The sequence below is a fragment of the Juglans microcarpa x Juglans regia genome, chromosome 2S (genome assembly GCF_004785595.1).
Source record: "Juglans microcarpa x Juglans regia isolate MS1-56 chromosome 2S, Jm3101_v1.0, whole genome shotgun sequence".
In the NCBI taxonomy this organism is placed as follows: Eukaryota; Viridiplantae; Streptophyta; class Magnoliopsida; order Fagales; family Juglandaceae; genus Juglans; species Juglans microcarpa x Juglans regia.
Window position 1 is genome coordinate 20,797,115 of NC_054597.1, and position 17,454 is coordinate 20,814,568.

General features: G+C 36.7%; 1 protein-coding gene across 1 annotated transcript; it reads left to right on the plus strand.

Annotated features, from left to right (window-relative positions):
- The first annotated feature begins 741 nt into the window (after positions 1-741).
- Positions 742-17,235, plus strand: LOC121251871 (3-hydroxyisobutyryl-CoA hydrolase-like protein 5). The gene is given in 17 exon segments (XM_041151261.1): positions 742-916; positions 1,227-1,305; positions 1,496-1,579; positions 1,696-1,764; positions 2,115-2,178; positions 2,290-2,363; positions 2,483-2,566; positions 2,702-2,786; positions 2,896-2,981; positions 12,590-12,711; positions 12,948-13,008; positions 13,119-13,170; positions 13,173-13,216; positions 16,539-16,640; positions 16,764-16,805; positions 16,960-17,060; positions 17,180-17,235. Coding segments are annotated over 16 exon segments (1,158 nt in total). The 5' UTR covers positions 742-916; positions 1,227-1,272; the 3' UTR covers position 17,235.
- The last annotated feature ends 219 nt before the right edge of the window (positions 17,236-17,454 follow it).

Below are 17,454 nucleotides of genomic sequence, written 5' to 3' on the forward strand. Positions count from 1 at the left end.
ATATATGCTATTCAAATACTTTTACACTATACACTATCCACATGTCATAATTTAATAGATAAAGATTCAAATTTTAAAATTTATCTTTCAAATCAAATTATGCCGCGTGGATGATATGTGTTGCAAAGGCTTTTGAATAAAGTTATTCATAATATGAAAAATTTTACTTATCATCCCTTACACCACATACCAATATGTGATTTATCATTTTTATCATTCTATTTATACACATTTTACATTTCAATATGTGTATTTAAATAAAATGATAAAAACAACAAATCACATATTGATATGTAATATAAAGATGATAAATATCATTTTTCTTCATAATATATATATATATACACACATGTATAACTCTATTATTAGATCTCTATATTATATACTATTCCCGTAACATACTTTGACTTAAAATTTATGCATCTATAGTTGTTATATAAGTGATGATGGGAGTGCTACAATAATTCTATAGTAGTTTCCTATTCTGTTTTTTCTTGTCGTGCATGTTCGTTCAGTCTTTTTAACATTTGCATTTCTGCCGTTTGTTTCCGCGTGTTGCGGTATTTTTTGTCTTTTTGCTCCATTATTTTATATTTTTTTGTATGTGCTTAATTATTATTAGTTATATTGTTTAAATAGTATCTTTCGATAAACACAGATTTCTCGTGTGCTTCCACCTTCCACCTTCCACGTTGGTATGATTAGCATGTAGTTAAGCACGCGCAGCACTGACCGGTTACTTAAAAAACATGAGGAGTTTGGTAGGAATGACACCCGGAGCCACTCAGCTGCGGTTAAGAAAACGTGTGGGGGTTTGGCCGGTGGTGGAGGTGGTAGGTGGAGGACTACCTCTCGCGTGGAGGAAGATTTTCTGGACTATCTTTCCTCTACTTTCTCCCTGTCTCTTTCCAATGAGGTAGATACCAACCAACCAAGCTTTGAATCTACTGCACCATTTTACTCTTCGTAAACCCACTTGTTTGGGGCACTCTCTTTTGCTTCTCTCAGAACACTGCAACTTCACTGCTCGTGTGAGTCTCACTTTCTTTTTCTTCTCCATGTTTCCTAATGTTGTATGTTCTATCTTTCTTCCTCCTATGTAAGCTTCTTTTTAGAATCTTTGGAAATTTTTTGGCTGTTGGCTTTCAATTGTTTTAAGGAGTTGATTTTGCTTGAAGAAGGGAATGAATAGGTTTACATTCTTTTAATCTAAGTTGTGTATGCAGTTGTCGGAGTCAAATCTAACGCCGAATTAGCGAATTAGTCATTTTGATGGCACAAGAAACTGTACGCCCAGATGAGGAGGTAATCTTTATGTAAAATTTTTATTACGGAGATAATTGAAGTGTTCTTCATATATTATTTTTTTTCAATTTTCTCCTTATTTTGTTTATTCATGTTAGCGTTTAATTTTTTTTCCCCGTTCTATGGTTTTGTGTATTATCTGTGGTTATATTACTCGCAGCTGGTGCTAAAACAAAAGTATGATTCTTAGGTTGTCCTCGGAGAAGAAATAGATCATGTGAGGTTGATCACCTTAAACCGGCCTCGTCAACTGAATGTCATCTCACATGAAGTGGTATGTTCGATAAATTTGACCCACATTGACTTCGTTTGAACTCTAGGTCCTCTTCTCTTCTGTTTTTTGTGTACAAATAGTTATTTATTTATTTATTTTTGTTTTCCTTCAACCAGGTTTATCTGCTAGCAGAATACTTGGAAAAGTGGGAGAAGGACCACAACGCTGAGCTTGTAATTATCAAGGTTAGTTCTAAATCCTTCTAAATGTCTGAACTATCTCGGAAGCCTTTTTATAACAACGATATTTTGAGAGAAGATCACTCATTTTCATTGTTTGGGAAATAAATGTGGTGAAAAATATTTTCTGGCGTTACCATTGACTTTCCATATGTGATCCATTTTCTGTTCCTACAAAACACCAAGTACGAAAACGTTTATATTTCCATTGAAAAAAACATAGCCTAATGACATAGCACTTATATATATACAATTGTATACTTACTAATAATTTTACATTCTGTCTACATGAAGTGGTGGGTTTGTTCATTAAAATTTCTTATGTTGATTGTCGTGGATCTTATGATCTTATCCAGGGAGCTGGCCGAGCTTTCTCTGCCGGTGGAGATCTGAAAATGTTCTATGATGGCAGAAAGTCGAGTAAATGCACTACCATTGAAAAATTTTATGGCTTTCCTTTCCCTATATGGTTCTTTATGCAACAGCATGCACATGAAAGTTACTTATGGTTTTTGAATTTCATTTTGACAGAGGATTCTTGCCTTGAAGTGGTCTATAGAATGTATTGGCTCTGTTATCATATTCATACCTATAAGAAAACCCAGGTACCGTTTTAAAGTTGTCCCTTATGATGAAATTATGTAGAGGAAATAGATGTGCTATAGTTTTTCCTAGTGTATGAAATGGTTGATATTTACTACTCAATTTGTAACGCTGTCAACAGGTTGCCCTTGTGCATGGAATTTCAATGGGTGGAGGTGCATCTTTGATGGTCCCAATGAAGTTCTCAGTTGTCACAGAAAAAACAGTGTGTATTTGGTTCTTGTTAGATGCTTCCGTGTATAAATCTGTCTGTTGATTTTGGTTTTATGGGATTTATTTCCAATTCTGTGTTTTAACGCCAAATTACATTGTGGTGTATGTGATGAATGCTGTGGCCTAGGTATTTTCCACTCCAGAAGCAAGCATCGGATTTCACACTGACTGTGGCTTTTCCTATATTCTCTCTCATCTCCCTGGGCATTTAGGTTAGCATAAAATTAATAGGAGGAGATTAAAATTAATCTTTTTATATATGACAAAGATCTTCCCATGTTTATTGGCTAAATGACTAGTAATACCTGGGTACATCTGCAGGGGAATTCTTGGCCTTAACAGGAGCTAGGCTGAATGGTAAGGAATTGGTTGCTGCTGGATTGGCAACCCATTTTGTCCCATCCGAGGTTAGTTTGAGAGCACTTGCCTAGAATCCAGTCTTGTCGCCATTTGATATATATTCACAATTCAGTGGTGTTGAGTATTGGTAAAAGCACACTTCAATGAAAAGTGGCAAGGCCAAATAAAAGTAGAAATTTGTACTGATATATTCTACTTGAAATACAAAATTGACTAGGAAATGGAAAAATCCGAAAACACTTGTCCAAATAGAACTGGGAACTTATTGCTTCATAATTTTCTTGTATATTCACATGGTTAGTCAGTAACAAGATTATATCGGTATAAATTCGCATGCATTCTTGTTGGGTGTAGTATCAAACAACAAGTGTTGCCAGCAAAGAGGAGATATTAATATGATTCTATAAGAAAAATTGGTGATCCTTTTCTCCTTTCCGAGTTGTGCTTAGGGAAAATATGGCAGGTGATGGAGCAGTTCTCCCCATCATGGAAAATTAATATTCTGAAAGTTCAATATAAGTCAAAAAGCCTTAGACTTCTAACACTAGAATTGCTTGAGAAGTTTTTCTGATCATATATGTTTATCTAGGGCCATATACCTTTTTATATCATATGCAACATGATGTCTATGCCACAGCTGGATTATGGCATTCTTTTTGGTCCTCTTGCTGGTTATTCTATTTTTTGTAAACTATCCTATACCCACTGTTTTGTGATATAATAGAGCCTCAAATAATATCTGACAGTACAGCCCTCTATCATATAATTTGCAAATTAAAGAGAAGGAACAGAGGACTTTCAGTAATGGACTTAAAAAGTCTAATTATTACATTTCATAGTTCCTCATGAATTCTACTTATCATAGAATGGATAAGGAACTATGAGTATGACTGACCTCTTGAGTTGACTTTTGATATCATCCAAGTGCATATAATGTTGGTTGATTTCTTGGGAAAGAAGATTGTTCCTTCTTTGGACAGCCTCTGCTCCAAGCAGGTTCTCATTTTATGAGAACTTTGATCCCCATTCTTATCCAAAATAACAGAAGCTTATTAGGATAATCAGTCATGTCTGGAATATCACTATGTATAATGAGAAGTGCAACCTTACTTCATATGTCAGATTCTCTTATATGTGCTGTATGTGATTAATCTCTCCTCTCTGCTTTGCTCTATCTGCTACACCACTGGGCTATTCTTGAAATATCTGCAGATTTTGTCCATACCTATTCTTCATCTGTTAAACTTGGCATTTCTTCCTTCTTTACTTGCTGTGTAATTTGTGTTTATGACACCACAATAAAAATAAAGTTGAAGACATAATTTAGACAAAGAGAAGGTAGCAAAGATAAGTTTTGTGAAAGTGTATCTGAAATATCTAAGGTTTTGATGGTATTGACTGAAAGGATCAGGATACTACACTTTTAGTGTGCAAGATCCTCTGAATGAATGGTGACAAATCAGATGCTGCGATATGAATTTGAGGGACAGGGCATTGGGGGATGAATAAACTTTTTTTTTGGCACTGGGTATCCAAGAACAAAGTCCCGACTAATCCCAGGAGTGCACAGGCCTTTGGTAAAGAGTTTCCCGCAAGTGCAGCTCAAGTAATTCAATGGGAAGTTGCCCCATTCCGATGGCCTCTAGAAATTGTTTGCATCAAAGAGGATTCAAATTTTAGACCTGGAGGGAGCATACCACCAAGACCAAGGGTTTTACTACTTGAGCCAACCCCAAGGAGTTAATGAATAAACTTGATAGAGCTAATAAGATAAATTTCCATGGGGATATTTTAATTTATTGATATGGTTGGCCTATTTGTGGGTAAGACGTGAAGGATGGATTGAATAGGAAACAATTGTTGACCATTTGAATTTTTTCATTTTAATTTGAGGAACTCTTCTTGGCACCATCAGTGTGCCGATGAGATCAAATGGAATCATTGTAGGAAATGGCCATCATTTGTGGTAATTGGTCTTAGACCCTAGCTTTTCAATGTTTTTTGGAGTTCTTATAATAATTGGTCTCGAGCCTCTTAAGTATCAGTTGTATATGCTGCACTTAATTAAAAATTTCGCTTATTCAACCGAGCAATTACAAGAATTTTTTTTTTTTGATAAGTAATTGATAATATTATTAATAGAGATAGGCGAAGCCCAAGTACACAAGATGGTGTACAAGAGATAAGACCTATCTAGGTCGAAGTAAGTGAAGCTAGAAAGTCATGAAAATTCAGGCCATTAAAATCTAAAGCAATGGCCCATAGAAATAAAGTACAGAAAATAGAGTTCTAAGTTCCTCCGGTGACTGCTCCTTGTTTCGAAAGTCCGATCATTGCGCTCTTGCCATATACACCACATAATACAGATCGGGATAATTTTCCACACTGCCTTGATTTGTTAAACTCCTCTCGGAAGTGTCTAGCTGGCCAATAGATCAACTGCAGTTGCCGGCATAATAAAGGATAACTCTACTCGGCTAAAAACTTCCACCCACAAGGCTCTAGTTGTCTCGCAATGTAACAAGAGGTGTTCCACTGTCTCGCCATATCTCTTGCACATGCAACACCAGTCTAGTATAACTATCTAGTGCTTTCTTAGGTTGTCGGTAGTCAGAATCTTCCCCAACGCTGCTGTTCATGTAAAGAAGATCGCTTTCGTAGGCCCCTTATTTCTCCAAATTCTCCTCCATGGGAACTGAATATTTATGGCTTGGGAAAGGGACTTATAGAAGGATCGAACTAAGAAGATGCCCTTACATGTGGGAGTCCACCACATCCTATCAGCTTGCTGTCTATTCGGCTTCACAGAATATAAAAGGCTGAAAAAAGTCTTAAACATGTCCACTTCCCAATCTTGCGCCGCTCTACTAAACAAGACATTCCATTGTACTTGGTCCCCTCATAGAAGCATGAGGTCCTCAATAGACGCTTCTTGATTGCGAGCCACTCGGAAAATAGTTGGAAAGACATCCTTTAGAGCCTCATTCCCACATCATATGTCCCTCCAAAACTTAATTCGGGACCCCATCCCCAACACCAATTTAGAATGACAAATGAAATCCCCCCACCCACGCCTAATGTGTTTCCAAATCCCCACACCACTTGCCCCATTTACCTCTTCAGTGCACTAGCCCTTCCACAAGCTTCCATATTTACAATCAATCACCAGTTTCCATAGGGCTTCTGCCTCCATGTTATACCTCCATAGCCACTTCCCAAGCAGGGCCCGATTGAGTGTTCTCAAATTCTTTATACCCAACCCACCTGATGAGATTGGTCTACACACCTTATCCCAGCTGACCAGGTGGAATTTGAATTTATCCCCTATCCTGCCTTTCGACAAATACAATCTCTTCCACCTTGCCAATTTCCTTCCTATCTTCTCTATAACTGAATCCCATATGGATGAGGTCCTTGCGGTAGCCCCCAAAGGCAATCCCAAGTAGGTAATGGGAAGAGAAGCTACCTTGCACCCTAGAATACTAGCTAGCTGCCTAGTGTTACTCACGGTCCCCACTAGCACTAACTCCGACGTGTCAAAATTAACTTTCAGGCCTCAAGTTGCTTCGAAGCATAATAACAAAGCCTTCAATGCCCTCAACTGGTTTCGATCTGCTTCACAGAATAAGAGCGTGTCATCTGCAAAAAGTAGATGAGACAGTAATAATTTCCCTATTGGGATCACTAATTGGAAATCCAGCCACAAACCCATGCGTAACCATTGCCGATATCATCCTACTCAAGGCTTCCATAATGATAACAAAGAGAAGTGGGGATGGAGGATCTCCTTGCCTTAGACCTTGAGAGCTGTTGAAGAAGCCGGTAGGGCAGCCATTAATCAAGATTGAGAATCTGGCCGTAAAGATGTACCAATTGATCCAAGTATGCCATCTAACACCAAAGCCGCATCTCCCCAACAAATACAAGAGGAAATCCTAGTTTACATGGTCATATGCCTTGTCTATATCTAGTTTGCAAATGATCCCTGTGGAGTCAGCCTTTAATTTACTATCCAAGCCCTCGTTCGCTTTAAGGATTGAATCCAGAACTTGTCGCCCCATAACAAATGTATTTTGTGGCTTCGTAATGATCTTGCCCAAAACCATCCCTAATCTGTTGGCTATAACCTTGGAGATAATTTTATACACCCCATTCACCAGGCTAATGGGTCAAAAATCCTTAACCTCCAATGCTCCAATCTTCTTTGGGTTCAATGCAATAAAAGTAGCATTAAGGCTTTTCTCAAACTTTCCAATCGAGGATACTTCCTGAAACACATTCATTATGTCCACTTTCACCACCTCCCAACAATATTGGAAGAAACCCATCGAGAAGCTATCTGGACCTAGAGTTTTATCTTTCACCGCCATAAATGTTGTGATTTACCTTTGATGAGTTCAAAAGTTTAATCGAGAACAAGAGGAGATAAACTTAACTCACAATGAATAAATTCATCAAATTTCATAAACTTCTTAACACAAGGTAACAAAAAGTATTTAAACTATAACTTAATTGAAACTCTAGCCAAAATAAAGCTCCTTTTACCCAAAATGCCCTTGGATGAACAGTGCCGCGGCTACAGTACGCGGCTACAGTAACTTCTTGAAATCTTAGCTCCTAAAATGTAACTTTTTAAATTAGCCATTAGCCAAAATACAAAGCCTTTCCAAAAATCCTAGTTCATAAGAAATAAGACATGTGGGCCAATCATCCTCAAACCCAATTATTCTAGACTAATTCCTATAACTAATAAAATAAGCCCCTTTAATAAAATAAACAAGTCCAAGGCCTTCAATCACATAATTATAATAATAGGCTCCAATTTATGTTGCACTCTTCCATAGCTTGTATCACGTGGATGATCACTGAATCTCCTTCTTTCAAGCCCATTTTGAATATTCAGCTCTTGCTAGACTCGTCCCAAGTGGATTGCACCAATCCTTGCATTACTTCCTTGATCTTCTTAGCTCTTGATCTTGTAATTGGCCCATCTGGAACTTGCAAAAGATCTTTAAGACGGAGCCCACCTTAGTTCCCATCATTCTTTCTCTTCTCAAAAGGATTTGACCTCGAATCTCCACCTGCATCAAAGGGAAAAAGGTTAGTAACATTGAAAATAGCAGAAACATGATACTTACTTGGAAGATCCACTTTATATGCATTTTCATTAATTTTCTCAAGGATTTGAAAAGGTCCATCTAAGCTACTCCTGTCATCAACAAGCAAAAGTACCAAAGCTAAAAGAGTAAGTGGATTATAACCATAAACAATTTCAAACGGAGAATAAGAAATAGTAATATGCAAGGTTTTATTATATGCACACTCTAGTAAGGGCAAAGAGAATAAGAAATAGTAATACGCAAGGTTTTATTATATGCACACTCTAGTAAGGGCAAATGATACTCCCTTAGACGTCTATGTAACAATTCAATGAATGACAAATGATACTCCCACAAACGTTCATGAAACACATTAATGAATGACAAATCATACTTCCACAAACGTTCATGCAACAGTCAATAAATGGCAAATGATACTCTCATAAACGTTCATTTAACACATCAAAAGTATTTCTTACACCAAAGTTACCCAACAAACCACCATGTCTATAACACAAGCAACTTATGCATAAAACTAGTAGACACAAAGTCTATTCTCTCTAAACAAGTACCAATCTAGTTTATAGAACTTATCAAACGATGCTTTCTCACATGCTCCATACACTAGCAAAAGTCATCGTCATTAACATTCAATTTCTTCTCATATTCAAGTCTCAATAACTTTGCATCTAAAATCATGACAAAGACATACCTTCTTGCTAATGCATTAACCACAAAATTTTCCTCCCCATGTGTGTTTTTGATTACATGAGGACAAGTCTCAATACAGTCTTCCCACTTAGCATGCATTCTAGTCAACAACTTACCTTGTCCCTTCAAGTGTGTCAAGGACTCATGTTTTTCAAAGAAAGGTCGGGTATGAATTGTCTCACCTAGCACAAAATCAATGTAGTGCTCTATCTCCTTAATAGGTGGCAATCTACTAAACACACCGCTAGGGATCATGACCTTATATTCCTGCAACAAAGAAACAACAACATTAGGCAAAGAGTCGTTAAATTCGTTAGTATAAAAGATTGCCTCAGCATAAAAATTCACTTTTGTCTTTCTGTTTCTCTCTGCAATCTCTTTTTATTTTTCCTTTCGTGGCTCCACTCTTTTTTCTTTACTCTCAGCCACCTCTCTATTTTCTTTTTCACTCTCTCTTTCTCTTGATGTTTCGGCCTCATCCTCTCTTTTTCCTTTTTACTCTCTTTTTTTCTTTCGCTCTCCTCTTTTTTTGAACTTTCGCTCTCACAATTGTTTTTCAACTCATTCTCTCTTTTTCTTGAGGTTTCAGCTTCACACTCATTTTTTTCTCTCTTTTTCGGCCTCACTATTTCTTTTTTTCTCAATCTCACATTCCCTTTTACTTTTTAGCTCAATCTCACTAGTTAGTTTCAGTTGGCCCCCATGGACTTGTGTTGGCGTTAAAGGAACAAGTTTGATTGTTTTTCCATCATTTTCAAAACTGTACATTTTCCTTAACCCATCATGGATCATCTTCCTATCATACTGCCATGGCTTCCCCAACAAAATATGGCTAGTATGCAAAGGCACTACATCACAAAACACCATATCCTGGTATTTCCCAATTGAAAAAGAAGCTAGTACTTGTTTATTTACTCTAACCTCCACACAATCACTCAACCACTGCAACTTGTATGGTCTAAGGTGTTTCAAGGTAGGTAAATTCAATTTCTTAATTAAAGTAGTGTTAGCCAAATTTATACAACTCCTCCCATCAATGATCATACTACATACCTTGCTATTGATGTGGCATCTAGTATGAAAAATGTCATCGCTCTGCTGCTCTATATCATCCATCTTAATTTATGCATTAAATGCATGCCTGGCAACAAAAGAATCACCATACTCTTCATTCTCATACCTATTTTCAACACTAGACTCACGTTGCCTCCTATCTCTCCTGCCCTGTAGATTTCTAATTTCAGCATCTTGATGATCCATCCTATCCCTCACTTCACCCAACACCAAGTTCAACCGCTCAAGCTGTTATTGCATGGCTTGCAATACAAAAGATGAGTTATCTGCCATCCCCTTTGGTGATGAGTCACTCCTATGTGATATCATAATATGCTGCACAAAAAGAATATTAGTGGAAAACCTCACACACTCCCTTACGTGTTTATACTCGAATAATGACACTACTCGTATTTCACTCTTAATTGATTTTTTTCCGATAATAGTCTCACATTCTCTTACCTTTTACCTCAATAGTTTTTCCGCTCAAGTTTTTTAAGAACTAGTTGAACTAAATCAAGACAATACAATCTTGTATTATTCCAACCAGTAATATAGATCCAAAAAACAAGAATAAGAAGTAAGGAATGAATAAAATGACATAAGACTCAAGGAATTTATACGAGGGAAAGAGTAATTATAAAACAAGATACCAACTAGAAAGATGTATTCAACCATTTTGATGATAAAGTTCAAACAACAAATGTTTTTCTTTCTCTTTATTGTAACTATGTAGCAACATTTGAATATGCTACCTTTTATTTTCTTCTTCTTCTCCTTTTTTTTTTTTTTGAATTTTTCTTTTTCTTTTTTTTTTTCCTTTCCTTTCCTTTTTCTTTTCTAATTCAATCACAAACAACAATATTCAATTGTGAAAATCAAGCAATTGAATTTAAGCACACAAGAATTGACAATGAGAAACAATGAAACGACACTCCAAGGAATTTACAAACTTAAAGATGCAACAAATCCTAGAATTCTGAAACTCTAGGTGATGCAAATTTCAGCCAAACCCAAAACCCTAAGAATTTCGGCAGCCTACTTTTTGTTTCTGCATTTTGTTTTTGTAACCCTAGAGCAATGAAGCCCTAAAATTAAATTTAAGGATGCAATAAATTAAAAGATAGAATCACTGATTGGAAATCTGGCTCTAATACCAAATGATATAAACCCGCAGGAATGGAATCCTTTGAACCCATAATCAATTTGAAAACTCATCCAAGAAAGCTAAAATCAATTCAATGGATGGAGAATCTATACCTGTTGAGAACTCGTTTCAAGAACCTAAATTATATTAAAATCTAGACCCGTTGAAGAACTTGTCTCAAGAACCCAGATTATAAAGAGGAACGTCACAAAGGTTGTGATTTACCTTTGATAAGTTCAAAAGTTCAATCAAGAACAAGAGGAGATAAACTCAACTCACAATGAATAAATTCATCAAATTTTATAAACTTCTTAACATGAGGCAACACAAAGTATTTAAATCATAACCTAATTAAAACCCTAGTCAAAATAAATTCCTTTTACCCAAAATAACACTGAATGAACAGTGCCGCGGCTACAGTAACGTGGCTACAGTAATGCTACAGTAACCTCTTGAAACCCTAGTTCCTAAAATGTAATTTTCCAAATTAGCCCTTGGCCAAAATACAAAGCCTTCTAAAAAATCCTAGTTCATAAGAAATAAGACATATGTGGGCCAAGCATCGTCAAGCCCAATTATTCTAGACTAATTCCTATAACTAATAAAATAAGCCTCTTTAATAAAATAAACAAGTCCAAGGCCTTCAATCACATAGTCATAATAATAGGCCCTAATTTATGTTGCACTCCTCCATAGCTTGTATCACGTGGATGATCACTGGATCTCCTTCTCTCAAGCCCATCTTGAATATTTAGCTCTTGCTAGACTCGTCCCAAGTGGATTGCACCAATTCTTGCATTGCTTCCTTGATCTTCTTAGCTCTTGATCTTGTAATTGGCTTATCTGGAACTTGTAAAGGATCTTTAAGATGGGGCCCACCTTGGTTCCCATCAGACTCCTTGCATTACAACGCTATCTTTAGAGTTAATTAGAAAATAAGTCCATACCCAACTGCACTTTCCCAACCAAAATTTAAACGAAGCAGGAAATTTAAAGTTTTTCCCAACCACAAGAAATTGAAAAGAATAAAGAATCTCTATGAAAATTTATAAGGATTGGAGAAAAGACTCCTTGCATTACAATGCTATCTTTAGAGTTAATTAGAAAATAAGTCCATACCCAACTGCGCTTTTGACCCTTTCATGCTCCATTATATTTTCAAATGCAAACCTGACTAGATTGAAATGATTTATCAAAGTTGTAGCCCTTTCCATATGAAGATGTTAGATTAGACCAAATGCCATTCATTCATAACCCCATAAATAATCTCCTTCATGCTGTGAAATTACATTTACACCAAATGTTATATCAAGCAAATTTTTTTCATTGTCAAGGCTATTTTAAAATCCAAGGGAGTAATTATAATTTCCTAGACTTGTAAGCATCAGTTCCTATTATTTAATTATTCATCCAATACTAGCTGTGTTGGCGAATGACCATATTCTAATTATGATAGCTTGTAGATCTGGCTAAGCTTCGTTTTTGTTTTTCATTTTATGAACAACAGTTAATGACAAATTGAACTTTAATTCATTCAAGAGCTTCACAGTGACCCATTTTCCATTGACTTCTGAGTGACAAAAATATGGACTCAGTTTGCTTGTGATTATATCACTCCACTCTTACCATTTTTGCCGTTGATCAGAAATTGCCTGAGCTAGAGAAGCATCTGATAAGTTTGAACTCTGGTGATAAGAATGCGGTCAAATCTGCTATTGAAGAATTCTCTGTGGTTGTTCAGCTTGATGAAAATAGCATATTAAACAAGTAAGGGATCATATTGGTGTTTTATGTCTTTAAATATATTTTTATATCTATATAAACAAACAAACACGTAATATCCCATGTAACCTTTCCCTTCACCCTTTATTTATGAGAGGACAAGATGCCATATGTTCCAAAGATTATTCACACCAGTGAAGCATTAGCTGCTGTTGCAAATGGGATCTGAGATACCATCAGGTTCTGATATTGCTAACAATAAGGTTTTGGTTACCTTTCAGGAAGTCAATAATTGATGAATGCTTTTCCAAGAATAATGTTGCGGACATTATAAAATCATTTGTAAGTAACTTTCCTTTTCCTTTCACAATTTGCATCGCAGATGTTCATCATAATATTAAATCTCCACATCTTTGCTGAGCCATGTAGTCTGTATGTAATATGCTTTTCAGGAATCTGAGGCAAGCAAGGAAGGAAATGGATGGATAGGTGCAGTTCTTAAGGGTTAAGGAGATCTTCCCCTACAGGATTGAAAATAACATTAAAATCGGTAATGGTTTGTGCAATTTGATTAATAACAAATGCTATAATAAATTTCTTGCTTACATTGAATGCTTCACAAGGGATAAAAATTATACTTGTGGCCGGGAATTTGCAACATCAAGAGTTTATAAAAGACACCCAAGACTTGAATATCAAGACTCAGTTCAAGGTGCAATTGTAAAGGCTCTATTCCTTCAGGTTGCCTCTGATATTGAATTGAACACTTAAAAAGCTTTTCAGTCATGTGTTGTATGAATCGTGATATGTTTGTATCCTTCACACAACATGAAAAGCCTCTTCTTTTCAGAGCTTGAACATGTGGTTGATATGCCCCATCACCTACAACCCTGGCTCCATATGGCCTATAACATTCCAACCCATAAGGAGAAACGATCCTGCATGGCTCGGACCCTAGAGTGGATATCATGCATGAAATGATGGGCAGTGTGGGAGAAAGTTCTAGTCAAGCTTGAGGAACATGTGGGGAAGATACGAATCATGTGTCAAATAGTTGTAGATATGTGAATATGTGATGGCTATGTCAAACACACATTTGCATGATGGATTTATTAGGGTGCTAGTTCTGTTTGTTTGGATTGCTGGTGGTGTGTTTGTGTATAAAGAATAGCCATAGAAGCAGCAGGTAGAATCTTGATAAATTTTGAGGTCTCTTGAATTTGGGGTGATTCCTACCAGATTTGGAGTGATTCTGTTTAATGTCACTCGTGTCTCTTTTTTGTTCCTTGTCATCTGTGGCGCATGAATTGGTATAAGGATTGTGTCACCAACAAAGACTGTATAGACAAGCTAAAAGCTGACATGCATTGCATAGATGAATGCATCCATCACTTGGAGGTGAGGGTACACAATTCTGAATGGATGCACCGTATTGAAGGGGCCTTGAAAGAGATCTTGGAGACTCTTAGGGTTCATTTAGCCTTACAAGTGACCATTCTCCATTTCCTTGGAAAGAGGGAGTTCATCTAGGACCATCCATGGAGAAGGAATGAGGCAACCCTTAATGTCCCACCAATTACTTGAGTGTTGATTTCGAAGTTGTACTGATCCTACCGAGCGTCCCAATAGAGCAGCTTAGTCTTTGTAAATCAAGGCACACCCCAGAGAAGGGAGCCACTTTAGGTTCCTCCCCTTGGAAGAAGTAATCAGAGGCTCCAGTGGTTGCAACAAGTACATGAAGAAGGCTTGACCATACTGTGGGTAGTTTTTGAAAAGGTGTTACTGGCCAAGTTTGCACATGTTGATGAGGCCTTATTCATATCAAAGAAGGCTGGACTCTCAGAGATTATGGCGTAAGTTTGAACAGTTGCCAAAGCATGTAGTTAGCTGACCTCAGAAGGTTATTGTTAACGATAACCTTGTGTGAAACCATGTAGATGGGACATCGCCTCTCATGTCAAAAACTAATCTCCATGACCTACCTTTGTACCTTCCATCAACAGCCAAGGGACTGGTTCTTCAGTAAATAAATTTCCTTGGGATGAAATGCAGCACAGTATGTAGAAGGCTAGCACTTAAATTGTAATGAACGTTTCAAACGTAGTGATAAGTGTCAGCCACCACAATCGCTTCATAAAGAGAATAACTATCCCAAAGAAACTGAGACAATCTATAAGCAATGTGCTTTGGTAAAGATATTTGACTCTTAGAAATGTGACATGTGGTCCTGGAAGCTCAAAATGGTGATAGTTCCCCATCTGGATGACTTTTTATTGCCTTTTTTGGTCTTGTTGGGTGTTACTGAAAGAAGACTTAAGGAGTGTTCTCTATGAGTTCGATTTTAGGGGAAGTTCGAAAGAAGCCATAACACCGCATTTGTTGCACTTATGTCCGAAGAAATCAGGGTATGGAGATTAAGAATTTCAGTCCCATTAGCCTTTTGGGAGCTGTCTAGAAGATCATTTCTAGTCTTAGCAAACAGGATGAAAGTGGTGTTGGAAAATTTCGTATCCAGAACATATTCATTAGGGGAGATAGATCTTAGACTTGTCCTTATGACCATATCAGTTGGGATTTTTTGTTGTCTATGTTGAGATGTGGCTTAGGGGTAAAGTGGTGCGAGTGCATAGGACACTGTACATATTCTATATGCTTCTCTCTTCTGATAAGTGGTAAACACTCAGGTTTCTTCAAAGGCTTTAGTGGCCAGGGAAAAATGGGCCAATAATGAAGCTTGAAGAATACGTTGCTAAAAATGGGCCATCATTCATGTTAAAGAGGTTGTTGAGTTGTAGATTGTGTCAATGTGTGATGGTTATTTTGGATATGCATCTTCATACGGGAGTCATCAAGGGCGTGTTAATGTTTTGTTTGGATTTTGTTGGCCTGCATGTGTTTAAAGAATAGCAAAGGAGCTGCAATGGGACTATGAGAAATTTTCATGTCTGTTGTACTGTGATGACTCCTACCCGAAGGTGGTGTTTCTGTTGAATGCACCTTGTGTATATGTTTTATTATTTTCCATTCATGGATTCATGGGTGGTTCTCTTTTATGGAAAAATACATGTATCTCCCCAAGTGTTTCAATTCCCACCCAAGCTATCAGAATCGCAATTCGCATCCTACACTACAAATTTTTGGCAGTTTTGCAGCATTTACAATCTGATCATCAGGATTGTACTGTGTAACTTAATTTCATCATCCTCTTTGGTCAGATCTAAAGCTTTATTGCAAGAAAAAGTAATAGTCTGGAGGGGCAAATATACAGTTGTTGCAGTTTATGGTACACATTTAAAAAATTTGTGGTAGTTTTGGGGTGTAAAATTATATTTCCCTTTATTTTTAAATTTTATAGCATTGAAGATCATCCTGACATGAGTCGGATGTTTTCCCTCTTGCTTACATTATGTTAATCATTTTCGCTGTAAGTTATTTGAAAGTCTTGGTTAGATGGAACATGTAAAATAAATTGATGAACGAATCCTCTGTACTTGTTGCCCTGAATGCTTGTGGAATTTAATTAGTGAATTGCTTTATACGATTGCATTTGTCCATTAAAATTAATAAAAACATTTTGCTAAAGATAAATCCAGGATTTGTCCATTTAGTTGGAACACAGTGCCTTTTTTTTTTTGGTTCTTCACATCACTTCCCTTTCAGCAATCGTTTACCTTTTTCTTTAACTTTGGATTTTTACTTGAAATTGTTCTTACTTGTTCTGATTATTTTGATATCATGGAATAAAAACATCACCTCTTGCTCTCTATCACTCCAAAATTACTTTTTATAGCAGTGTTAGAAACAGATAGGTTTTCTTGTTTTGTTGGTATTTCTTCCATATGTTGCCTCAAATGCTTGTTAAACATCTCCAGATTCGTGAAGGGAGGAAGCAAACACTGTCTGAATGTTTGAAAAAGGAATTCAGACTCACAATGAATGTACTGCGTGCCACAATCTCCGAGGATGTCTACGAGGTGACTATTGCAGTTTCAATACTATCATAAATTTAGAGTAAGTCCTCCATTCATGGAAGAAAGAATATTTCATCTGCTACACCTTAATGATGCTTGTTTCTTTTTTCTTTGCTGATAAAAAAGGGTATAAGGGCGCTCACCATTGACAAGGATAATGCTCCAAAGGTAACAAGCATATGAATGCCAGTAGTCAATAGAGGCTGAGTTTAAACAGAAAAATTGTCCATGTCATTTGAAAATTACGTTTATTTTAATTTTTATTACTTAGCTAATATTAGTGACATTACTCTGTTAATCTCTAAATCATTAATTCTGGCAGTGGGAGCCGCCATCCCTCGACAAATTGGATGATGAGGATGTAGACCTGGTATTTCAGCAATTTAAAGAGAATTTGGAGCTTCAGATTCCAGAGGACAACAGGTCAGTGTGGCTTCAATGTCTATATCTGCAGTACGGAATGTTCATGTTACTGAATCAATCAAAATTATCAGGGAATGAAGAATTACTATTAGATTTTATTTATCCAAACCAAATTACAGGTGGTATGGTAAATATGAGAGTACACCCTATGCGACTTCAAAGGTGAAAGACTAATCAAAAGAAAATCTGGTCAGCAGCCGCTTGTTACGTAGATCGTTGTGTAATGTGCAAAACTATCATCATCTCAGACCCCTAATACCAGTGCGTGTCATCTATCTAGTTTCTGTGTGTTTCTCTCTGTTTGATGTGTAGGAATAAAATGGCTGTTATCATGGTTTCAAAATCTTCCCATTAAAAAAAAAAAGGAAAATTAAAAAAAGGAATTAAAGACATT